Genomic DNA, 26,762 nt, shown 5'->3' with positions numbered 1-26,762 from the left:
TCATCGTCATCATCATTAGTAGTAGTAGTAGTAGTTACAATAATATAATCTCAAAACTGACCTGTCTGAAAACACTGCTACTACTACTAATAAAAATAATCATCATATATATTAAAATATGTAATGATAATGATAATAATAATACATATATTAATACTAATTATTATTATTGTTTGGTAGTAATAATAACAACAACAACTAATACAAAACTACTACTAATAATACAAATAATTATATATATATATATATATATATATATATATATATATATATATATATATATATATTAGTTTTAGTATTATTATTATTAAGTTGGCTTGACAAAGCCAACTTACTGATCTACTATTTAATCTTATTATTATTAGTGGTGCTTGCCGGAGGCAAGGCATCACTATTATTATCTCACATACTTATTAGTGGTGCTTGCCGGAGGCAAGGCATCACTATTATTATCTCACATACTTATTAGTGGTGCTTGCCGTAGGCAAAGCATCACTATTATTATCTCACATACTTATTAGTGGTGCTTGCCGGAGGCAAGGCATCACTATTATTATCTCACATACTTATTAGTGGTGCTTGCCGGAGGCAAAGCATCACTATTATTATCTCACATACTTATTATTATTCTTCTTACTTCTTCCGTACAAAACTTCGGCGCGTAACTCGTCCCGCAGTTTTTGTCACAGACCAACGAAACAGGCGTCAAATCGTGCGGCCTATTGAGGAGAGGTGTGCTATGACTTTTATAAGCGATCGGGCGTACGATGTTCGTACAGCGGGCGAAAAATCGGCCGAAAAACGTCCCATAGGAAATGCATTACAAAAAAATTTAACGGAGCATAGCTCTGAGAGAGAATTTCGCAGAAACATGTGAATCACCACATTTGGAGAGGCTATAAGGCTGTGCGAGAACATACCTCGCAGAGGGGTACAAGTTGTACCCCTGGGGCGCTAGAGACCCCCAAAGTTGCCCCATAGACATACAATGGTGCGGGATCGCCCATGAAACACTGTGTTTTTCCTACAATGGGAAATTACATAGGGATATTGTATTGAACATAACTCGGCATCACAGTGTCATAGAGACAAGGGGGTGGGCTCATTTGAATCAAGCAACCAATCAGACTCTCAGGATCATTATGAAGCTATCAAGCCACGCCCTAGCAACCATATAGAGCACCATAGCAACAAGCCCCATAGACTTCCATTGAAAAAGATCAAATGAATAACTTTGGATAGAAGTGTCATAGAAATATGAGGGTGGGCTCCTTTGACTCGAGCAGCAAACGGCCAATCACGTATCACCTTCAAGACTTCCTAGCCACGCCCTAGCAACCATTAAGAGCTACCTAGCAACCTAAATCCAAAGATAGATATCTTAACATCTGAAAGACATAGAAGCATGGGGGTTGGTTTATATTGTCAAGCAGACTTTGAAGTATCATCATTGGCAGCTGCAAGGCCACTCCCTAGCAACCAACCAGAGTACCCTAGCAACCATTTTTCAATACCAATATCTCTGCATCAGAACATTGTACAGACATGGGGGTTGGTTTAAATTGGCGAGCAGCCTTTGGAGTATCATCATTGGCAGCTGCCAAGCCATTCCATAGCAACCAAACGGATTACCCTAGCAACCGTTTTGCACGACCTATATCTCTGCATCAGAACATCGTACAGACATGGCGGTTGGATTTTTTGACTCATGCTAGCACACTGGACTTCCAACATGCTAGTCATGCTAGCAGTGATTAGCTACATGCTAATAGTGATTAGCTAAGTGCTCAAATGGGCTAAGAACTCTATAATAACTACATAGTGACCATCTCTGACAAGTACCAACCACCTAGTAACATCATAGCAACCACCCAGGAGACCATAGCAACTGCCTAGCAACAAGCCAAAACACCCTAGCAACCGCCTAGCAACACCTTAGCAACCACTCCAAGTACCGTAGCAACTGCCTAGCAACCACCCAGGTTACCATAGCAACCGCCCTGGCAACCACCCTTGGTACCCTAGCAACCACATAGCAACACCCTAGCAACCGCCCCAATTACCCTAGCAACCACCCTGGGTACCTTAGCAACGGCCCTAGCAACCATCATGGGGACCCTAGCAACCGCCCTAGCAACCACCCCGGGTACCCTAGCAACCACATACCAACACCCTAGCAACCACCCCGATTACCCTAGCAACCACCCTGAGTACCCTAGCAACGGCCCTAGCAACCATCATGGGGACCCTAGCAACTGCCGTAGTAACCACCCCGGGTACCCTAGCAACCACATTACAACACCCTAGCAACCACCCCGATTACCCTAGCAACCACCCTGGGTAACCTAGCAACGACCCTAGCAACCATCATGGGGACCCTAGCAACCGCCCTAGCAACCACCCAGAGTACCCTAGCAACCACATAGCAACACCCTAGCAACCTACCCGTTTACCCTAGCAACCACCCTGTGTACCTTAGCAATGGCCCTAGCAACCATTACGGGGACCCTAGCAACCACCCTTGGTACCTTAGCAACCATCATGTGGACCCTAGCAACCACCCAGGGTACCCTAGTAACCACAATAGCAACCTCATTGCAACACCCTAGCAACAGAGGGGCGAGTTTTGCCACTGCAAGCACCACTCACATTTTCTTCAGGAAATGTACCTTCTAGTTATTCTTATTCTTCTTCTTATAGATTCCGTACAAAATTTCGGCGCGTAACTCGTCCCGCAGCTTTTGTCACAGACCCATAAAAGAGGCGTCAAATCGTGCGGCCTATTCGGGAATGGTGTGCTATGACTTTTATAAGCGATCGGGTGTACGATGTTCGTACAACGGGCGAAATATCGGGCGAAAATTCCCATAGACAATACATTGCGGCCAACTTTGACGGCTCGTAGCTCCGAGAGAGAATTTTGCAGAAACATGTGAATCACCACATTTGGAGAGGCTATGAGGCTGTGCAAGATCATACCCCGCAATGGGGTATAAGTTGTACCCCTGGGGCGCAAGAGCCCCCCAAAGTTGCCCCATTCTATGCCAATGGTGAGGGATCGCCCATGAAACAATGTGTTTTTCCTACTGTGGGAAATTACATAGGGATTTTGAATGGAACATAACTATGGATCACATAGTCATAGAGACAAGGGGTTGGGCTCATTTTAATCAGGCAACCAATCAGACTCTCAGGATCATTATGAAGCTATCAAGCCACGCCCTAGCAACGACATAGAGCACCATAGCAACAAGCTCCATAGACTGCCATTGAAAAATATAAAATGAATAACTTTGGATAGAAGTGTCATAGAAACATGAGGGTGGGCTCGTTTGACTCGGGCAGCAAACGGCCAATCATGTATCTCCTTCATGACAACCTAGCCACGCCCTAGCAACCATTAAGAGCTACCTAGCAACCCAAAGTATAGAGAGATATCTTAACATCTGAAAGACATAGAAGCATGGGGGTTTGTTTATATTAGCAAGCAACCATTGGAGTATCATCATTGGCAGTTGCCAGGCCACTCCCTAGCAACCAAACACAGTACCCTAGCAACCGTTTTGCAAGAACTATATCTCTGCATCAGAACATCGTAGAGGCATGGGGGTTGGTTTATATTGGCGAGCAGCCTTTGGAGTATTACCATTGGAAGCTGCCAGGCCACTCCATAGCAACCAAACAGAGTACCCTAGCAACCGTTTTGCACAACCTATATCTCTGCATCAGAACATCGTACAGACATGGCGGTTGGATGTTTTGACTCATGCTAGCACACTGGACTTCCAACATGCTAGTCATGCTAGCAGTGATTAGCTACATGCTAATAGTGATTAGCTAAGTGTTCAAATGGGCTAAGAACTCTATAATAACTACATAGTGACCATCTGTGACAACTACCAACCACCTAGTAACATCATAGCAACCACCCAGGAGACCATAGCAACTGCCTAGCAACCAGCCAAAACTCCCTAGCAACCGCCTAGCAACACCTTAGCAACCACCCAAGTACCGTAGCAACTGCCTAGCAACCACCCAGGATACCATAGCAACCGCCCTAGCAACCACCCCGGGTACCCTAGCAACCACATAGCAACACCCTAGCAACCAGCCCGATTACCCTAGCAACCACCCTGAGTACCCTAGCAACGGCCCTAGCAACCATCATGGGGACCCTAGCAACCGCCCTAGCAACCAACCCGTGTACCCTAGCAACCACATAGCAACACCCTAGCAACCACCCCGATTACCCTAGCAACCACCCTGAGTACCCTAGCAACGGCCCTAACAACCATCATGGGGACCCTAGCAACCGCCCTAGCAACCACCCCGGGTACCCTAGCAACCACATAGCAACACCCTAGCAACCACCCCGATTACCCTAGCAACCACCCTGAGTACCCTAGCAACCACCCTGAGTACCCTAGCAACGGCCCTAGCAACCATCATGGGGACCCTAGCAACCGCCCTAGCAACCACCCCGGGTACCCTAGCAACCACATAGCAACACCCTAGCAACCACCCCGATTACCCTAGCAACCACCCTGGGTGCCCTAGCAACGGCCCTAGCAACCATCATAGGGACCCTAGCAACCACCCTAGCAACCCCCCCGGGTACCCTAGCAACCGCATAGCAACACCCTAGCAACCACCCCGATTACCCTAGCAACCACCCTGAGTACCCTAGCAACGGCCCTAGCAACCATCATGGGGACCCTAGCAACCGCCCTAGCAACCAACCCGTGTACCCTAGCAACCACATAGCAACACCCTAGCAACCACCCCGATTACCCTAGCAACCACCTTGGGTACCTTAGCAACGGCCCTAGCAACCATCATGGGGACCCTAGCAACCGCCCTAGCAACCACCCCGGGTACCCTAGCAACCACATAGCAACACCCTAGCAACCATTCAGATTACCCTAGCAACCACCCTGGGTACCTTAGAAACCATCATGGGGACCCTAGCAACCGCCCTAGCAACCACCCAGGGTACCTTAGCAACCACCGTAGCAACCTCATTGCAACACCCTATAGCAACAGAGGGCGAGTTTTGCCACTGCAAGCACCACTCACATTTTCTTCAGGAAATGTACCTTCTAGTTATTATTCTTCTTCTTACTTCTTCCGTACAAAACTTCGGCGCGTAACTCGTCCCGCAATTTTTGTCACAGACCAACGAAACAGGCGTCAAATCGTGCGGCCTATTGAGGAGAGGTGTGCTATGACTTTTATAAGCGATCGGGCGTACGATGTTCGTACACCGGGCGAAAAATCGGCCGAAAAACGTCCCATAGGAAATGCATTAAAAAAAATTTGACGGAGCATAGCTCTGAGAGAGAATTTCGCAGAAACACGTGAATCACCACATTTGGAGAGGCTATAAGGCTGTGCGAGAACATACCCCCAAGTGGGGTAAAAGTTGTACCCCTGGGGGGCTAGAGACCCCCAAATTTGCCCCATAGACATACAATGGTAAGGGATCGCCCATGAAACACTGTGTTTTTCCTACTGTGGGAAATTACATAGGGATATTGTATTAAACATAACTCTGCATCACAGTGTCATAGAGACAAGGGGGTGGGCTCATTTGAATCAGGCAACCAATCAGTCTCTCAGGATCACTGTGAATCTATCAAGCCACGCCCTATCAACCATAGTGAGCTCCATAGCAACAAGCTCCATAGACTTCCATTGAAAAAGATAAAATGAATAACTTTGGATAGAAATGTCATAGAAACATGAGGGTGGGCTCGTTTGACTCTGGCAGCAAACGGCCAATCATGTATCGCCTTCAAGACTTCATAGCCACGCCCTAGCAACCATTAAAAGTTACCTAGCAACCTAAATCCAAAGATAGATATCTTAACATCTGAAAGACATAGAAGCATGGGGGTTGGTTTCTATTAGCAAGCAACCATTGGAGTATCATCATTGGCAGCTGCCAGGCCACTCCCTAGCAACCAAACACAGTAACCTAGCAACCGTTTTGCAAGATCTATATCTCCGCATCAGAACATCGTAGAGGCATGGGGGTTGGTTTATATTGGCGAGCAGCCTTTGGAGTATCACCATTGGCAGCTGCCAAGCCACTCCATAGCAACCAAACGGAGTACCCTAGCAACCGTTTTGCACGACCTATATCTCTGCATCAGAACATCGTACAGACATGGCGGTTGGATTTTTAGACTCATGCTAGCAAACTGGACTTCCAACATGCTAGTCATGCTAGCAGTGATTAGCTACATGCTAATAGTGATTAGCTAAGTGCTCAAATGGGCTAAGAACTCTATAATAACTACATAGTGACCATCTGTGACAACTACCAACCACCAAGTAACATCATAGCAACCACCCTGGTTACCATAGCAACTGCCTAGCAACCAGCCAAAACACCCTAGCAACCGCCTAGCAACACCTTAGCAACCCCCTTAAGTACCGTAGCAACTGCCTAGCAACCACCCAGGTTACCATAGCAACCGCCCTAGCAACCAACCCGGGTACCCTAGCAACCACATAGCAACACCCTAGCAACCGCCCCAATTACCCTAGCAACCACCCTGGGTACCTTAGCAACGGCCCTAGCAACCATCATGGGGACCCTAGCAATCGCCCTAGCAACCACCCCGGGTACCCTAGCAACCGCATAGCAACACCCTAGCAACCACCCCGATTACCCTAGCAACCATCCTGAGTACCTTAGCAACGGCCCTAGCAACCATCACGGGGACCCTAGCAACCGCCCTAGCAACCACCCCAGGTACCCTAGCAACCACATAGCAACACCCTAGCAACCACCCCGATTACCCTAGCAACCACCCTGGGTACCCTAGCAACCATTATAGGGACCCTAGCAACCGCCCTAGCAACCACCCCTGGTACCCTAGCAACCACATAGCAACACCCTAGCAACCACCCCGATTACCCTAGCAACCACCCTGGGTACCCTAGCAACGGCCCTAGCAACCATCATAGGGACCCTAGCAACCGCCCTAGCAACCACCCCGGGTACCCTAGCAACCACACCCTAGCAACAGAGGGGCGAGTTTTGCCACTGCAAGCACCACTCACATTTTCTTCAGGAAATGTACCTTCTAGTTATTATTATATCTTATTCTTATTCTTCCGCCAAAACTTCGGCGCGTAACTAGTCCCGCAGTTTTCGTCACAGACCCGCAAAAGAGGCGTCAAATCGTGCGGCCTAGTCGGGAATGGTGTGCTATGACTTTAATAAGCGATCGGGCGTACGATGTTCGTACACCGGGCGAAAAATCGGGCGAAAAATCCCATAGACAATGCATTGCAGCCAACTTTGACGGATCGTAGCTCCGAGAGAGAATTTCGCAGAAACATGTGAATCACCACATTTGGAGAGGCTATCAGGCTGTAAGCGATCATACCCCGACATGGGGTATAAGTTGTACCCCTGGGGTGCTAGAGACCCCCAAAGTTGCCCCATAGACATAGTATGGTGCGGGATCGCCCATGAAACACTGTGTTTTTCCTACAATGGGAAATTACATAGGGATATTGTATTGAACATAACTCTGCATCACAGTGTCATAGAGACAAGGGGGTGGGCTCATTTGAATCAGGCAACCAATCAGACTCTCAGGATCATTATGAAGCTATCAAGCCACGCCCTAGCAACCATATAGAGCACCATAGCAACAAGCCCCATAGACTTCCATTGAAAAAGATCAAATGAATAACTTTGGATAGAAGCGTCATAGAAACATGAGGGTGGGCTCGTTTGACTCGGGCAGCAAACGGCCAATCATGTATCTCCTTCAAGACAACCTAGCCACGCCCTACCAACCATTAAGAGCTACCTAGCAACCCAAAGTATAGAGAGATATCTTAACATCTGAAAGACATAGAAGCATGGGGGTTGGTTTATATTAGCAAGCAACCATTAGAGTATCATCATTGGCAGCTGCCAGGCCACTCCCTAGCAACCAAACACAGTACCCTAGCAACCGTTTTGCAAGATCTATATCTCCGCATCAAAACATCGTAGAGGCATGGGGGTTGGTTTATATTGGCGAGCAGACTTTGGAGTATCACCATTGGCAGCTGCCAAGCCACTCCATAGCAACCAAACGGAGTACCCTAGCAACCGTTTTGCACGACCTATATCTCTGCATCAGAACATCGTACAGACATGGCGGTTGGATTTTTTGGCTCATGCTAGCACACTGGACTTCCAACATGCTAGTCATGCTAGCAGTGATTAGCTACATGCTAATAGTGATTAGCTAAGTGCTCAAATGGGCTAAGAACTCTATAATAACTACATAGTGACCATCTGTAACTACCAATGACCTAGTAACATCATAGCAACCACCCAGGAGACCATAGCAACTGCCTAGCAACCACCCCGGGTACCCTAGCAACCGCCTAGCAACACCTTAGCAACCACCCCGATTACCCTAGCAACCACCCTGGGTACCCTAGCAACGGCCCTAGCAACCATCATGGGGACCCTAGCAACCGCCCTAGCAACCACCCCGGGTACCCTAGCAACCACATAGCAACACCCTAGCAACCACCCCGATTACCCTAGCAACCAACCTGGGTACCCTAGCAACGGCCCTAGCAACCATCATGGGGACCCTAGCAACCGCCCTAGCAACCACCCCGGGTACCCTAGCAACCACATAGCAACACCCTAGCAACCACCCCGATTACCCTAGCAACCAACCTGGGTACCCTAGCAACGGCCCTAGCAACCATCATGGGGACCCTAGCAACCGCCCTAGCAACCACCCCGGGTACCCTAGCAACCACATAGCAACACCCTAGCAACCGCCCCAATTACCCTAGCAACCACCCTGGGTACCTTAGCAACGGCCCTAGCAACCATCATGGAGACCCTAGCAACCGCCCTAGCAACCACCCCGGGTACCCTAGCAACCACATAGCAACACCCTAGCAACCACCCCAATTACCCTAGCAACCACGCTGGGTACCCTAGCAACGGCCCTAGCAACCATCATGGGGACCCTAGCAACCGCCCTAGCAACCACCCCGGGTACCCTAGCAACCCCATAGCAACACCCTAGCAACCGCCCCGATTACCCTAGCAACCACCCTGGGTACCTTAGCAACGGCCCTAGCAACCATCATGGGGACCCTAGCAACCGCCCTAGCAACCATCCCATGTACCATAGCAACCAACCCGGGTACCCTAGCAACCACCCTAGCAACCTCATTACAACACCCTATAGCAACAGAGGGCGAGTTTTGCCACTGCAAGCACCACTCACATTTTCTTCAGGAAATGTACCTTCTAGTTATTCTTCTTACTTCTTCCGTACAAAACTTCGGCGCGTAACTCGTCCCGCAGTTTTTGTCAAAGACCAACGAAACAGGCGTCAAATCGTGCGGCCTATTGAGGAGAGGTGTGCTATGACTTTTATAAGCGATCGGGCGTACGATGTTCGTACAGCGGGCGAAAAATCGGCCGAAAAACGTCCCATAGGAAATGCATTACAAAAAGATTTGACGGAGCATAGCTCTGAGAGAGAATTTCGCAGAAACATGTGAATCACCACATTTGGAGAGGCTATAAGGCTGTGTGAGAACATACCTCGCAGAGGGGTACAAGTTGTACCCCTAGGGCGCTAGAGACCCCCAAAGTTTCCCCATAGACTTACAATGGTGCGGGATAGCCCATGAAACACTGTGTTTTTCCTGAAATGGGAAATTACATAGGAATATTGTATTGAACATAACTCAGGATGACAGTGTCATAGAGACAAGGGGGTGGGCTCATTTGAATCAGGCAACCAATCAGGCTCTCAGGATCACTGTGAATCTATCAAGCCACGCCCTAGCAACCATAGAGAGCGCCATAGCAACAAGCTCCATAGACTTCCATTGAGAAAGATAAAATGAATAACTTTGGATAGAAGTGTCATAGAAACATGAGGGTGGGCTCGTTTGACTCGGGGCAGCAAATGGCCAATCACGAATCACCTTCAACACTTCATAGCCACGCCCTAGCAACCATTAAGAGCTACCTAGCAACCTAAATCAAAAGATAGATATCTTAACATCTGAAAGACATAGAAGCATGGGGGTTGGTTTATATTGACAAGCAGCCTTTGGAGTATCATTATTGGCAGCTGCCAAGCCACTCCATAGCAACCAAACACAGTACCCTAGCAACCGTTTTGCACGACCTATATCTCTGCATCAGAACATCGTACAGACATGGCGGTTGGATTTTTTGACTCATGCTAGCACACTGGACTTCCAACATGCTAGTCATGCTAGCAGTGATTAGCTACATGCTAATAGTGATTAGCTAAGTGCTCAAATGGGCTAAGAACTCTATAATAACTACATAGTGACCATCTGTGACAACTACCAACCACCTAGTAACATCATAACAACAACCCTGGTTACCATAGCAACTGCCTAGCAACCACCCCGGGTACCCTAGCAACCACATAGCAACACCCTAGCAACCGCCCCAATTACCCTAGCAACCACCCTGGGTACCCTAGCAACGGCCCTAGCAACCATCATGGGGACCCTAGCAACCGCCCTAGCAACCACCCCGGGTACCCTAGCAACCACATAGCAACACCCTAGCAACCACCCCAATTACCCTAGCAACCACCCTGAGTACCCTAGCAACGGCCCTAGCAACCATCATGGGGACCATAGCAACCGCCCTAGCAACCACCCCGGGTACCCTAGCAACCACATAGCAACACCCTAGCAACCACCCCAATTACCCTAGCAACCACCCTGAGTACCCTAGCAACGGCCCTAGCAACCATCATGGGGACCATAGCAACCGCCCTAGCAACCACCCCGGGTACCCTAGCAACCACATAGCAACACCCTAGCAACCGCCTCGATTACCCTAGCAACCACCCTGGGTACCCTAGCAACGGCCCTAGCAACCATCATGGGGACCCTAGCAACCGCCCTAGCAACCACCCCGGGTACCCTAGCAACCACATAGCAACACCCTAGCAACCGCCCCGATTACCCTAGCAACCACCCTGGGTACCCTAGCAACCACCCTAGCAACCATCATGGGGACCCTAGCAACCGCCCTAGCAACCACCCCGGGTACCCTAGCAACCACATAGCAACATCCTAGCAACCATCCCGATTACCCTAGCAACCACCCTTGGTACCTTAGCAACGGCCCTAGCAACCATCATGGGGACCCTAGCAACCGCCCTAGCAACCACCCCATGTACCCTAGCAACCTCATTGCAACAGCCTAGCAACAGAGGGGCGAGTTTTGCCACTGCAAGCACCACTCACATTTTCTTCAGGAAATGTACCTTCTAGTTATGTTGGCTTGGCAACAAGCCAACATACTGTTATGCTATTTAAACTTCTTCTTCTTCTTCTTCTTCTTTTTTTTCTTATTATTATTTTTCTGACAGAAATTCTGAACGCTACTCCTCCTAGGGCTTTAAAGCCACAAGCCCCAAACTCGGCAGACACCTGCGGGATAGAGCGGTGCTGGTTGCTATATCTTTTCAGACTGATCAGACTTAAAGTTTTTTTTTTATTAATTTTTAAATGTCAAATACATTACCCATAGACTTACATTAACTGAGAAAAAATGCGCCCCTAGTTGCAATAACCGAGATTAAGGGAGGAGTCAGGTTTCGTTTCACTTTTAAACCGGTTAAAAATACCAAGTAGGCTAAATAATACAATTTCCCTCAAACTGACAAGCTAAACCAACATATCTGATTATTACAGGGGTCAGGGCTCATTAATAATTGATTTCTGGGCAGAGAGCAGTCAGAAAGATGAGAGAAGAATCACTGCTGCTCAGCTCAGTCTGTCTCCACGGAGCTCACAACGAGCGAATTCATTCTTATTTAAGACCTTTTAAAACGGCGATTGCACGCAATCCACACGTTAGAACACACCAAGAGCTAAAATCAGATGTTTCTGAACTGTTTAAAGTAATAACATGATATATTCACGGCAGCGCGACTGCCCGCGAGCTCCCCATGTATTTCTCTGAACACTTGAAGTCCACATGACAGCCGCGTTTCGGGGCGAGATCGGACAAATAAATAGGCTAGCTATATAAACTGACAAGCTAAACCAACATATGTTATTATTACCGGGTCAGGTCTCATTTATAAATTATGTCTCTGGCCAAAGAACAGCGAGAAAGACGAGAGAGAAATGAGCGCTTCATCCGCATTTTTAAGCGCTTCCAAAAATAATATCACAGCGAATATTGCACTAATCCACCCATTAGAACACAACAAGAGCAGAATTCAGGTGTTTTTGAACTGTTTATGTGTGCAAAATGAAATATAATTTGACAACGTGATACAGCTTATGAATACTTGATGTCTGGGCAGAGAGCAGTCAGACAGACGAGAGAAGAATCACGGCTGCTCAGCTCATGCTGTCTCCACGGAGCTCACAACGAGCGAATTTATTCTTATTTAAGACCTTTTATAATTAAATTATATCGGCGATTGCACGCAATCCACACGTTAGAACACACCAAGAGCTAAATTCAGATGTTTCTGAACTGTTTAAAGTAATAACATGATATATTCGCAGCAGCGCGACTGCCCGCGAGCTCGCCATGTATTTCTCTGAACACTTGAAGAGAATTTACAGCCTGTCACATTAAAACACTGCAGCGAAACGGCACAAAACAATTAGAACAATATATTATACACATGAAAATGAGTGTTTATATGTGATTGTGAGATTTTATCTGTCAGGCTGAACCTCACATCAATTGTTATCCATCGTCACAACATGGTAAAGTCATTTATATATATTTTTTAAGAGCTTCTTAAAATAAATATTCCTGCGAATGCACACAATCCACCAATTAGAACACACTAAGAGAAAAATCCAGGGGTTTTTGAGCCGTGTATGTGTGCAAAATGCAATATTTGACATCGCGAAGGGAAAAAAAAGTCACATGACAGCCGCGTTTGGGGCGAGATCAGACAAATAAATAGGCTACACATTTCATTCACTCTGACAAGCCAAATCAACATATGTTATTATTACCGGGTCAGATATCTCATTAATAAATTATGTCTCTGACCAAAGAACAGAGAGAAAGACGAGAGAGAAATGAGCACTTCATCAGCATTTTTTAAGAGATTCCAAAAATAATATCACAGCACTAATCCACCCATTAGAACACAACAAGAGCAGAATTCAGGTGTTTTTGAGATGTTTATGTGTGCAAAATGACATATAATTTGACAGCGCGATACAGCTTATGAATACTGGAAGGAAAAAAGTCACGACAGCCTTTTAACTCTGGAGTCGATTAACGCATATACGCGTTTTGAGTCATTTTCTGCTGATAACCCTGACAATTACTTAAATTACATTTTCAGTTTTAAACGTACAGATAAGAGCAATACATCAATCGAATCTGTAAAGGGTCCACATTTTTTTGGATACAAACATAATAACAACAAAACTTTGTGCACTTATAAAATAAAGATAACAAACAAGGTGTGCTGTCTCCAGCCTTGTCTGCGCTGATCTTCATTTACAAACACGTCATTAAAATGAACTGTAACTCCATGAATACTCAACGAAGAGACATGAGAGATATATCTATAGAAAGTTTGACATGTCTACTTTTAAACTAAACAAGTGCTGCCGAACAAATATTCTGTGATAAAGTACGCGATGTCCTTTTTTCACGTCTCCCTTCTAATGTGTATGGAAGGCCAAGAGGGTCAAATACACGTTAAATACGCGTTGTTTACTCATGAAAAATCAGCTATATTTCACGTTTTAAATACACGTTAAATACACGTGAAATACACGTGAAGTATGCCTTAAAAATCAGTTTGAACAGGTCAGTGTCATTGGCTGCTGAGGACTTGGGTCAAACCACTTCTGTGTGCTTAGAGGGGTGTACCATTCATAGACAGGCAACCACCATTTAACATGCTATAGATCAGCTTATTCAGCCTTATTATTTAGTCTTTTTTTCTTTTCTGTTTTGTATAGCCTATAGAAATAATATATTTAAGTTTCAGTTTTATGAAATATTTAATTTTTAATAAATATTAATTAAAATTTTGTGGTGATAGCATAACGTTTATAAAAGTTACAGTATTTTGTAATGAAACAGGACTTTTTGTTTAGCTCTTGACTCACCGAAGTATACTATATATACTGTCCCTTCTTTAATTTTTCAGTAGTGTGATAACTTAAAATATGTTGTCAGTACTATTAAAATAACATTAAATTGAATGGTATTTAGGAGATTATGGTTTTTGCATGACTTATTTCGCATTCAGCTAGACAACCCTGTCGTAGCTGTTATCATAGCCTAGGCTTTTTATTAAAAAAGAAAACAGCAAGGGACCATGGTAAAAGACTGTTGCAGGTGTATTTTTTATGGTATTATTATTTTATTTTTTTTTTGCAGCGGGGCAACTCAAGAATGTTGGGCACACAAGTACTGTGGCTCTTTTGCCCCATGGCCAAGATGGCCAAGCCAACATCAAAGTTAGTTCACTAACTTTTAATTCTAGTTATGTTGGCTTGGCAACAAGCCAACATACTGTTATGCTATTTAAACTTCTTCTTCTTTTTTTTCTTATTATTATTTTTCTGACAGAAATTCTGAACGCTACTCCTCCTAGGGCTTTAAAGCCACAAGCCCCAAACTTGGCAGAAACCTGCGGGATAGAGCGGTGATGGTTGCTATATCTTTTCAGACTGATCAGACTTAAAGTTTTTTTTTTATTAATTTTTAAATGTCAAATACATTACCCATAGACTTACATTAACTGAGAAAAAATGCGCCCCTAGTTGCAATAACCGAGATTAAAGGGAGGAGTCAGGTTTCGTTTCACTTTTAAACCGGTTAAAAATACCAAGTAAATAATACAATTTCCCTCAAACTGACAAGCTAAACCAACATATCTGATTATTACAGGGGTCAGGGCTCATTAATAATTGATTTCTGGGCAGAGAGCAGTCAGAAAGATGAGAGAAGAATCACTGCTGCTCAGCTCAGGCTGTCTCCACGGAGCTCACAACGAGCGAATTCATTCTTATTTAAGACCTTTTAAAACGGCGATTGCACGCAATTCACACGTTAGAACACACCAAGAGCTAAATGCAGATGTTTCTGAACTGTTTAAAGTAATAACATGATATATTCGCGGCAGCGCAACTGCCCGCGAGCTCGCCATGTATTTCTCTGAACACTTGAAGAGAATCACTGCTGCTGTCTCCACGGAGCTCACAACGATCGAATTCTTTCTTATTTAAGACCTTTTAAAACGGCGATTGCACGCAATCCACACGTTAGAACACACCAAGAGCTAAAATCAGATGTTTCTGAACTGTTTAAAGTAATAACATGATATATTCGCGGCATCGCGACTGCCCGCGAGCTCGCCATGTATTTCTCTGAACACTTGAAGAGAATTTACAGCCTGTCACATTAAAACACTGCAGCGAAACGGCACAAAACAATTAGAAGAATATATTATACACATGAAAATGAGTGTTTATATGTGATTGTGAGATTTTATCTGTCAGGCTGAACCTCACATCAATTGTTATCCATCGTCACAACATGGTAAAGTCATTTATATATATTTTTTAAGAGCTTCTTAAAATAAATATTCCTGCGAATGCACACAATCCACCAATTAGAACACACTAAGAGAAAAATCCAGGGGTTTTTGAGCCGTGTATGTGCGCAAAATGCAATATTTGACATCGCGAAGGGAAAAAAAAGTCACATGACAGCCGCGTTTAGGGCGAGATCAGACAAATAAATAGGCTACACATTTCATTCACACTGACAAGCTAAATCAACATATGTTATTATTACCGGGTCAGATATCTCATTAATAAATTATGTCTCTGACCAAAGAACAGAGAGAAAGACGAGAGAGAAATGAGCACTTCATCAGCATTTTTTAAGAGATTTCAAAAATAATATCACAGCACTAGTCCACCCATTAGAACACAACAAGAGCAGAATTCAGGTGTTTTTGATATGTTTATGTGTGAAAAATGACATATAATTTGACAGCGTGATACAGCTTATGAATACTGGAAGGAAAAAAGTCACGACAGCCTTTTAACTCTGGAGTCGATTAACGCATATACGCGTTTTGAGTCATTTTCTGCTGATAACCCTGACAATTACTTAAATTACATTTTCAGTTTTAATCGTACAGATAAGAGCAATACATCAATCGAATCTGTAAAGGGTCTACTTTTTTTGGATACAAACATAATAACAACAAAACTTTGTGCACTTATAAAATAAAGATAACAAACAAGGTGTGCTGTCTTCAACCTTGTCTGCGCTGATCTTAATACTCAACGAAGAGACATGAGAGATATATCTATAGAAAGCTTGACATGTCTACTTTTAAACTAAACAAGTGCTGCCGAACAAATATTCTGTGATAAAGTACGCGATGTCCTTTTTTCACGTCTCCCTTCTAATGTGTATGGAAGGCCAAGAGGGTCAAATACACGTTAAATACGTGTATTTCACGCGTAGACAACACGTATTTAAAGCGTTAAATACGCGTTGTTTACTCATGACAGTGAAAAATCAGCGTGTATTTAACGTGTATTTCACGTTTTAAATACAAGTTAAATACACGTGAAATACAAGTGAAGTATGCCTTAAAAATCAGTTTGAACAGGTCAGTGTAATTGGCTGCTGAGGACTTGGGTCAAACCACTTCTGTGTGCTTAGAGGGGTGTACCATTCATAGACAGGCAACCACCATTTAACATGCTATAGATCAGCTTATTCAGCCTTATTATTTAGTCTTTTTTCTTTTCTGTTTTGTATAGCCTATAAAAATAATATATTTAAGTTTCAGTTTTATGAAATAATTATTTTAAATATTAATTAAAATTTTGTGGTGATAGTATAACGTTTATAAAAGTTACAGTATTTTGTAATGAAACAGAACTTTTTGTTTAGCTCTTGACTCACCGAAGTATACTATATATAGTGTCCCTTCTTTAATTTTTCAGTAGTGTGATAACTTAAAATATGTTGTCAGTACTATTAAAATAAGATTAAATTGAATAGTATTTAGGAGATTATGGTTTTTGCATGACTTATTTCGCATTCAGCTAGACAACCCTGTCGTAGCTGTTATCATAGCCTAGGCTTTTTATTAAAAAAGAAAACAGCAAGGGACCATGGAAAAAGACTGAAATAAGGTGTATTTTTTATGGTATTATTATTTTTTATTTTTTGCTGCGGGGCAACTCAAGAATGTTGGGCACACAAGTACTGTGGCTCTTTTGCCCCATGGCCAAGATGGCCAAGCCAACATCAAAGTTAGTTCACTAACTTTTAATTCTAGTTATTATTATTATTCTTCTGAGCCAAATTTTAAACACTATCTCCTCCTAGAGCTTTCAAGCTAGAACCACCAAACTCGGGTCAGACCTTCAGACTGGTCTGACTCGGGTTGCTATATCTTTTCTAACTGATTCTGCTTATGGTTTTCGTAAACCAGACTACCAAAACCACCTTAAATCCCATAGACTTTCATTGCGGGGGTACAAACTTTTGAAAAATAAGGCTTATAATATATTTAAGCTGTCTACTACCAGGGCAAACCTTAAAAACTCTCTACTGAGAATACAGCTAAAACCAGCCTAAGCTGATCAGTTGTTTTGGCTAGTCTCCCAAACTGGTTTTTAAGTGGTTTTGACCACTCTCACGCTGGTCTAAGCTGGGTTTTAGCTGGTTTTTACTGAATCCACTGTTTTTAGCTGGTTTTTGCCAGATTCGCATAGAAACATGCTAACAACATGCTAGTTACTCACTAATCAGACTAGAAACATACTTCTAACAAGTTTTAAAGTGGTTTTGGCCACTTTCACGCTGGCCTTAGCTGGTCTTAGCTGGTTTTAGGTGGTTTTCTTTACTGAATCAACTGGTTTTAGCTAGATTATCATAGAAACATGTTAATACCATGTTAGTAACTTGCTAATCAGACTAGAAACATACTTCTAACATGGTTTAAAGTGGTTTTGGCCACTGTCAAGCTGGCTTTAGCTGGTCTTAGCTGGTTTAAGGTGGTTTTCTTTAATGAATCAACTGGTTTTAGCTAGATTATCATAAAAACATATTAAAAACATGTTAGTTATTTGCTAATCAGTCTAGAAACATACTTCTAACATGGTTTAAAGTGGTTTTGGCCACTGTCAAGCTGGCTTTAGCTGGTCTTAGCTGGTTTTAGGTGGTTTTCTTTACTGAATCAACTGGTTTTAGCTAGATTATCATAGAAACATGTTAACAACATGTTAGTAACTTGATAATCAGACTAGAAACATACTTCTAACATGGTTTAAAGTGGTTTTGGCCACTGTCAAGCTGGCTTTAGCTGGTCTTAGCTGGTTTTAGGTGGTTTTCTTTACTGAATCAACTGGTTTTAACTAGATTATCATAGAAACATGTTAATAACATGCTAGTAACTTGCTAATCAGACTAGAAACATACTTCTAACATGGTTTAAAGTGGTTTTGGCCACTGTCAAGCTGGTCTTAGCTGGTTTCTAACTGAATCAACTGGTTTTAGCTCGATTATCATAGAAACATGTTAACAACATGTTAGTAACTTGATAATCATGTCAAAAACATGCTTTTAACATGGTTTTAAAGTAGTTTTGGCCACTGTCACGCTGGTCTTAGCTGGTTTCTAACTGAATCAACTGGTTTTACCTGGATTAGCATAGAAACATGTTAGTCACTTGCTAGCCATGCTAGCCACATGCTAGTCACATTTTAATCATGCTAGCAACATGCTAGTTGTATACTAATCATTCTAAAAACATGCTAGAGACATACTAGCAACATGCTAATCATGCTACAAACATGCTAACGACATGCTAGTCACTTGCTAATCATGTTAATAAAATGCTAGCAACATGAAAATCATGCTAGAGACATGCCAGCCACATGCTTATCATGCTACTAAAATGTTAACAACATGCTAATCATGCTACAAACATGCTAGCAACATGCTAATCATGCTAGCAAAATGTTAGCGACATGCTAGCAACATGCTAATCATGCTAGAAACATGCTAACAACATGCTAGAGACATGCTAGCCACATGCTAATCATGCTAGAAACATGTTAGCAACATGCTAATCATGCTACAAACATGCTAGCAACATGCTAATCATGCTAGCAAAATGTTAGCGACATGCTAGCAACATGCTAATCATGCTAGAAACATGCTAACAACATGCTAGAGACATGCTAGCCACATGCTAATCATGCTAGAAACATGTTAGCAACATGCTAATCATGCTACAAACATGCTAGCAACATGCTAATCATGCTAGCAAAATGTTAGCGACATGCTAGCAACATGCTAATCATGCTAGAAAAATGCTAACAACATGCTAGCCACATGCTAATCATGCTAGAAACATGCTAGCAACATGCTAATCATGCTAGAAACATGCTAGCAACATGCTAATCATGTTAGCAAAATGTTAGTTACATACTAACAACATGCTAATCATGCTACAAAAATGCTAGCAACATGCTAGCAACATGCTAATCATACTAGAAACATGTTAGCAAAATGCTAATAATGCTACAAACATGCTAGCGACATGCTAGCAAATGCTAATCATGCTACAAACATATTAGCAACATGCTAATCATGCTAACAAAATGCTAGCGAAATGTTAACAACATGCTAATCATTCTACAAACATGCTAGTGGAATGCTAGCAACATGCTAATCATGCTAGCAAAATGCTAGCAAAATGTTAATCATGCTACAAACATGCTAACGACATGCTAGTCACTTGCTAATCATGTTAATAAAATGCTAGCAACATGAAAATCATGCTAGAGACATGTTAGCCACATGCTAATCATGCTACTAAAATGTTAACAACATGCTAATCATGCTACAAACATGCTAGCAACATGCTAATCATGCTAGCAACATGCTAATCATGCTAGCAAAATGTTAGCGATATACTAGCAACATGCTAATCATGCTCGAAACATGCTAACAACATGCTAGCCACATGCTAATCATGCTAGAAACATGTTAGCAACATGCTAATCATGCTACAAACATGCTAGCAACATGCTAATCATGCTAGCAAAATGTTAGCGAAATGCTAGCAACATGCTAATCATGCTAGAAACATGCTAGTCACATGCTAGAAACATGCTAGCAAAATGCTAATCATGCTAAAATCATGCTCTCAACATGCTAGAAACATGTTAACAACTTTGCTAATCATGCTAACGACATGGTAGTCACTTGCTTATAATACTAGTAATATGTTAATCACTTTCTTTTTTAAACTTCTTAACTTTTCAAACTTTTACATTTTTAAAACTTTTTAAGCTTTTCAAACTTTCTACATTTTTCTAACTTTCTGGCCAGGCTTTTTCAAGCCAACTTAAAGTTTGAAAACAAACTTTACTATCTAGTTAGTGTTGTTGTTGTTGTTTAAGAATATCATAAAACCAAGGTTTCTATAATAATAATATTTAGGTTTTGATAATCATAGTGATATACAGTATATTAGTTATTAATCTGTTCACCTGTAATGTTTTGACTTAAATATAGACTCAATGGATGCAGTGGATAAAATATGTCCTAAAAGCATAAATGTGAACGTACTGAAGATGTTGAATGTTTAATGATGTGCTTGGCTGTGATTGGTCAGTCGCTGAAGCGAGCTGTTTTCTGTGTTTTAGCTGCTGGAGTCTCCGGAGGTGAAGGAGGACGCGGTGCTCTGCTGTTCGATGGAGGTGAGTTTAACATTCATGATGAACCAGAGACCGGTCTGACTATCTGCTTCAGAGGAAGATGTGGTTTTATCTGTTTGTTTGTTTCTTTTCCTTCCGTTTGGTTTGTTTTCTCAGTTGTTTACAGCTGTGAGAGCGCACGTGTTCTTGTGTTCAGCTGAGCACAATGCAGAAGTCTTTAGATGTGTTTGCGGTGGCCAGGCTTACCAGCGTTTATTCACATCAAAGGCTAGATTAAAATAACATTATCCTTTGAAAAAATATATATATATATATATATATATATATATTTATTATATATATATATATGAATGGCTGTGCATTATCATGCTGCAACATGAGCTGATGGTCGTGGATGAATGGCACAACAATGAGTCTCAGGATCTCGTCACAGTATCTCTGTGCATTCAAAATGCCATCAATTAAATGCACCTGTGTTCGTTGTCCATAACATACGCCTGCCATTACCATAACCCCACCGCCACCATGGGCCACTCGATCCACATCGCTGACCTCAGCAAACCACTCACCCACACGACGACATACACACTGTCTGCCATCTGCACTGTCCTGTGAAAACCAGGATTCATCCGTGAAGAGAACACCTCTCTAAAGTGCCAGACGCCATCGAATGTGAGCATTTGCCTACTCTAGTCAGTTACGACTAGGAACTGCAGTCAGGTCGAGAACCCGATGAGGACAGCGAGCAGCAGATGAGCTTCCCTGAGACGGTTCCTGTGGCATTGTGCTGTGTGATAAAACTGCTCTGCATTTTAGAGTGGCCTTTTATTGTGTCCAGCCTAAGACCCACCTGTGCAATAATAATGCTAATCAGATCTTGATATGCCACACCTGTGAGGTGAATGGATTATCTCAGCAAAGGAGAAGTGCTCACTAACACAGATTTAGACAGATTTGTGAACCATATCTGAGAATAATAAACCTTTTGTTTACAGAGAAAAAGTCTTAGATCTTTGAGATCAGCTCATGAAAAATGGGGGCAAAAACTGTGTTTATAATTTTGTTCAGTATATATATATATATATATATATATATATATATATATATATATATATATATATATATATATATATATATAATATATTGTCTGAATGACTGCAGCAATGCGGCGTGGCATGGAGTGGATCTGTCTGTGTCACTGCTCAGGTGTTATGAGAGCCCAGGTTGCTCTGATAGTGGCCTTCAATGTGTACTTGAGTGTAGCTCCATCCATCCAGTAGATGATGTCCCATCTGCCCACAAACCGGATCATCAGCAGACAGTTTGTCTCGACATCCGACGGCTTCCCTCCAGTCCGTCTCTCTCTCTCTGTCTTTCTCTCTTTCTCTGTCTCGCTCTCTCAGACTAGCATCTGTTTCTCTGTGCCCCCTGTGGAGTTGACCTCTGACCTTTGCTTGAGCCTGAGTGTGTCCATCTCCCTTTGAACATCTTATTTCCTCTCAGAAGCCACTCAGTGATTCCTGCCTCTCTTTGTCTGTCCATCAACACCCCGCTTTAAAGTAGTATGACAGGATATTTGGAGTAAATGTTGATGCACCGCATCCGTGACGTGCGTCAGTGCACAGAGTCATTTCAGCTCCAGCCTCAGTGTGAATCTCACATGAAATATCTAGAAACATATTTGCATGAAGAAAATTAACCCTATTTTTTGTGACCTTATGTTCATGACATTTAAAAACTAGTCTCATAATAACATCACACAAGTGATGCATAATGAGTTAATACTGACAATTGAGAATTGAATTAATACACAATTTTTTGGGGTAATAATAGCAATGTATTTTATTATTTAAAAAAAAACATTTTGCATTGTCATTTAGTTTTGATAATTAAATGTTTATATTTAATTTAATTGTCATATTTTCTGTTTTAAAGATTTAGTATTGAATTATACTTTTAAAAACTATAATGAGATATATATATATTACAGAGTATTAAAAACATAATTTTATAAAGTTATCAATTGTTAAATTTATTAATCAGTTAATTATTTTTTTAATTGTGTATTTTGTGGTGCAATGAAAAAAACATCACAATTTCACACTTTTTCTGAATAATAATATAGAATTTTAGAATTTACATTTCATGAGTTTTTATTTATTGTTAATTTAAGGAAAGGAAATTAAACACATTTAGTTTTTTATTTTATTTGTAAGACCTTTGCATTGTGCCATTATTTACCATTACGGTTATACTGTACTTTAAAAACTCTGTGATAGTCACACATTCAGATTCACAGTTTTTCTGGGATAATTATTTCTGTTTGGGAGGATTTGTCAGTCATGTTTGTCTCTGTGTTGTTCTTGCAGCTCCAGAGCACCGGCCGGTTATTGGAGGAGCAGCTTCCTGAAATGATGACGGAGCTGCTGGCGGCCGTGCGGGATAAGATGCTGTGTCCGTCTGAGTCTCAGCTGACACGCTCGCTCCTGATGGAGGTCATCGAGCTCCACGCTCACCACTGGAGCCCGCTGGAGGCGCTGACCACCGCCTACTACAACAGAACCATCCAGAAACTCACCGCGTGACGCACACGCACCGCTGGAGGCCCTGACCACTGCGACCCACAACACAACCATCCAGAGATGCAAACCAACCACAGAGGCCACGGACACACTACAACACACACAAGCTTTCTATAGTAGGAGGAAAGAATCGGACATGGACAGATGAGGCATGAGGCATTATGGGATATGGGGCTGGGTCAGAGGTCAGAGGGTAAAATATGCAGATTGAAATTAATATGATTATGTTCACATTTCACATCTGCATATTCATGAGGTGAGCCAGACGTGCAGAAGTGATACCAGACAGTCATTAGACGCATACGTGCAGACGCCAGTCACTGTCTGTCATGCTTTCAGACCAAACCTCCACAGAAAGACAGAAGAAAATCAAAAGAAAAAAGAATATTTTGCAGTAAAATGAAGCCTATTTTTAATCAGTTTCTTTTTTCATTTGCGATTATTTTCACAGCTATGCACATTCCACCACCCCCACCCCCAATTTTTTTCTTTATGATGCAAAAATACAATTTAATTAATAAATCATTATATTTTGCATAATGATAATTTTAAGAAATCACTTTTAGGTTTTTAGATTTTTTGCATTATTTTTATCACAGTTAAGCACATTTCCACCCCAAAATCTATCATGATGCTTACATTATTTTATTACTTCAATTACAATTAAATTAATACTTTATTATTTTGCATGAACGCTCATTTTCAGAATGAAATTAGTTTAATTTAGTTTTGTTCCTCACAATTAAGCACATCCTCATTCCCCAAAATTTAGCATGATGCATAAATACTTTACATTTTAATTAATTAATGAATAAATATTTTCGCATTCGAGTAATGATGATAATTTTGAGAATTAAATCATTTTTATTAAAAGTTTTAAATTTAACTCAAATTTGTATTTTCACAAATATTTTAATAAGCACCAAAAAAAAAACATCATAAATGTTAGTTTTATTAATACATTTATTTTTATTTTATTTTTTACATTAATGATATTCATTTTGAGAATTATTTATATATAAATATTATTTTGTTTTGTTTTGTGTTTCTTGAGAATTTGGGTTACAAATATTCATGAGAATTGACTTATTGTTCCTGAAAATATTAAACAAAAAATTAAATGATTTAATTTAATGTTTTTGCATCATTTTCATAGTCAGGCACTTGCCTAAATCTTTTTTTGCATAATTTTTAAATATGTTTTAATTAACCATTTTTGGGGGTCATTCTTGGTATGTGCTTAATATTCATGGAAATAATGCCAATGTGCACAAAGTCTTAAAGCTCCTCAAAATAGGCTTCATTTTCTTTAAGCAAAATCAAAATTCCTTGTTCTATTTTTTTCTTTTGACTTTGTTGTCAGATATTCTCTGGCAGAATTGTGAGCCCCAGAGACGGGACAAGCTCTCGCGTCTTTTCTTTGGCCCGGGGGCTGCTCTTCGTCCAGCTGGAGTCACACTCTCTCTACAGGAGCGAGCCTTTCTTTTGTCACACACACACAGCAGATGGGAGACACACTTTAGTGTGTGTGTGAGAGGACACTCAACATTTAACAAGAAGTGGTCAGGTTCTTCATTAACATCAGTCGGATCGCTTGAGTTTCCTGTTCTCGTTCCATCTCGGGCCGCGTTCCTGTTTATAATGTGTTATAGTGTCCTTAATATTATGCATTATTGTTATTATTAATATTACTCTTTCTTTTTCTCTCAAAGTCGTGTTTTTTTACAAACAACGTATAAATGTCCATGTAATAGGCTTCGTTTGTGAAATGCAAGCGGAACACGAATCATTCGTAACGTTGTGTTGTTGAATGATTCACCTACTCGTTTTTCACGTGAGGTTTGCGTTTTTAGTCGTAGATCTTGCACAGGATTACTTTCGTTTTGCACTGTTTTAAGGCGATTGCTTTAAAAAAAAAGAAAATGAAGATAAATGTGTATGTAAAAGGTAATGCAGGTTGTGGAGGATTTCGAATGTTAGTCGAACACTTTTTGCTAGAATGATTCGTAGAATCAGGTTTTTTGGGAGATAATAGTGGCCTTGGAAACCCCTGCGAGTTGAATCTCTAGCTGATAGAAAGGCCTGTGCAGCGAAGACCAGTTTCTTTTTATCGCACTGCGACGTTCAGCTTCCTAAATAGACAATGTGAGATGTCGAAAAACATAAAAAATCAAGCATGAATCGAAATGAAATTAAACAACAATGGCTGTTGAGTATATAGGCCGTTTTGCTGTGGTCGTTTTTTGCAAGTCGTTCTATTTAAAACCATTTACTTTGAACTAAATTTGTTTGCCGAGGATGGTGGTCGAATCTTTTAACGGTATATCTAGCTATTACGTGTCAATTTCTCTGGCTTTGACAACTGTGTGCATTGATATTGATTTAACACGAGCCAGTCATCTAGTTATAAATACGCTACAGTACATGTAATCTTGTAAACGGCATATGAATATGAGTTTTAGACCATGAGGAGGAAGATTGGAAGTGTTTTTGAACTAGTCGGTGGCCTCCAGCTTAATTTAAGGAGGAAACACACGCAGAACCTCGTGGTTTGCCGGCCGGTTTGGGGTTTGTGTATTTTCTGTCTTGCATCAAGAATCCATTAGAAAAGACGAATGCACACATGAGGGTTGAATCTGGTCCATATTTCACCCTAAATTTGAAAGGAAAAATATTTTAATATTTTGCATGAATATTCATGATTTTAAATAAATTGAAGTTTTCTTCACGCAAAATATGATTTAGCAATTTTTTCTTTCAAATTTTTTTTTTTTTGGTCAGATTTCCCCTCATAGAGTGATTTATCCATGCATACTGAATAGCTGATGCTCGGTGAGTGTGTGTTTGTCTTTCAAACATGATTTGGGTTGTTTTTTGTATTTTAGAGTTTCCTTTCATTTGCTCTCAGCATCATCAGGGTTGGTTTTAGGCTCCGCGCCATTCAAGCAGCAGGCATCATGTGACCTTTGACTTCTTCAGTGTTGCGACCCACCAGACTATTCAATGCTGACCATCTTCATTTGCATCTTATTGTCATGCAAAGCAGATGTGGGAGCCTTGTCAGCTGACCAAACTGTAGATCTGGACTCATTCAAAGATGTCAGCGATTGTTTTGTTTTTTATGCAAATGAAAATAAACTGAGGAGGAGTGTAAGATGAAGTGTTTGTCCTTTTCTTTGGTGATTATTGCTCAGAGTCATGTTTACTATCCATTTATCTTCCTTTCGTGCAGAGTGAAGAACTTCAAGTGTTCTGTTATTGAGAGTTATAAATGGTTATAGTATTTTTTCATATTTTGAATGAGATTTTATTTTATTTGTTTTCTTTTTAATTTAAATTTGGCTGATTTTATGTGCTTTTGAGTTTTTAATTAGTTGTTTATAGTTTAATAAAAAAATGTATTACAATTTTTAGAAGTTTTCTGCAGCT

At 41.6% G+C, this 26,762-nt stretch overlaps 1 protein-coding gene across 4 annotated transcripts in view; it reads left to right on the top strand.

Moving 5' to 3' along the window:
- Nucleotides 1-26,487, top strand: part of LOC127986412 (CBP80/20-dependent translation initiation factor-like) — an 80,046-nt gene extending 53,559 nt beyond the window's left edge. For all 4 annotated transcript variants that reach the window (XM_052588656.1, XM_052588654.1, XM_052588653.1 and 1 more), the window contains 2 exons: nt 20,740-20,793; nt 23,121-26,487. In XM_052588656.1, coding sequence (XP_052444616.1) covers nt 20,740-20,793; nt 23,121-23,336 — 270 coding nt within the window. In that variant the 3' untranslated portion in view covers nt 23,337-26,487. The remainder of the gene's footprint in view (nt 1-20,739; nt 20,794-23,120) is intronic.
- The last annotated feature ends 275 nt before the right edge of the window (nt 26,488-26,762 follow it).

The sequence above is a fragment of the Carassius gibelio genome, chromosome B21 (genome assembly GCF_023724105.1).
Source record: "Carassius gibelio isolate Cgi1373 ecotype wild population from Czech Republic chromosome B21, carGib1.2-hapl.c, whole genome shotgun sequence".
NCBI classification, from domain to species: domain Eukaryota; kingdom Metazoa; phylum Chordata; class Actinopteri; order Cypriniformes; family Cyprinidae; genus Carassius; species Carassius gibelio.
Note: the sequence above shows the minus strand (reverse complement) of the source record. Positions and strands in the feature narration are given on the sequence as shown.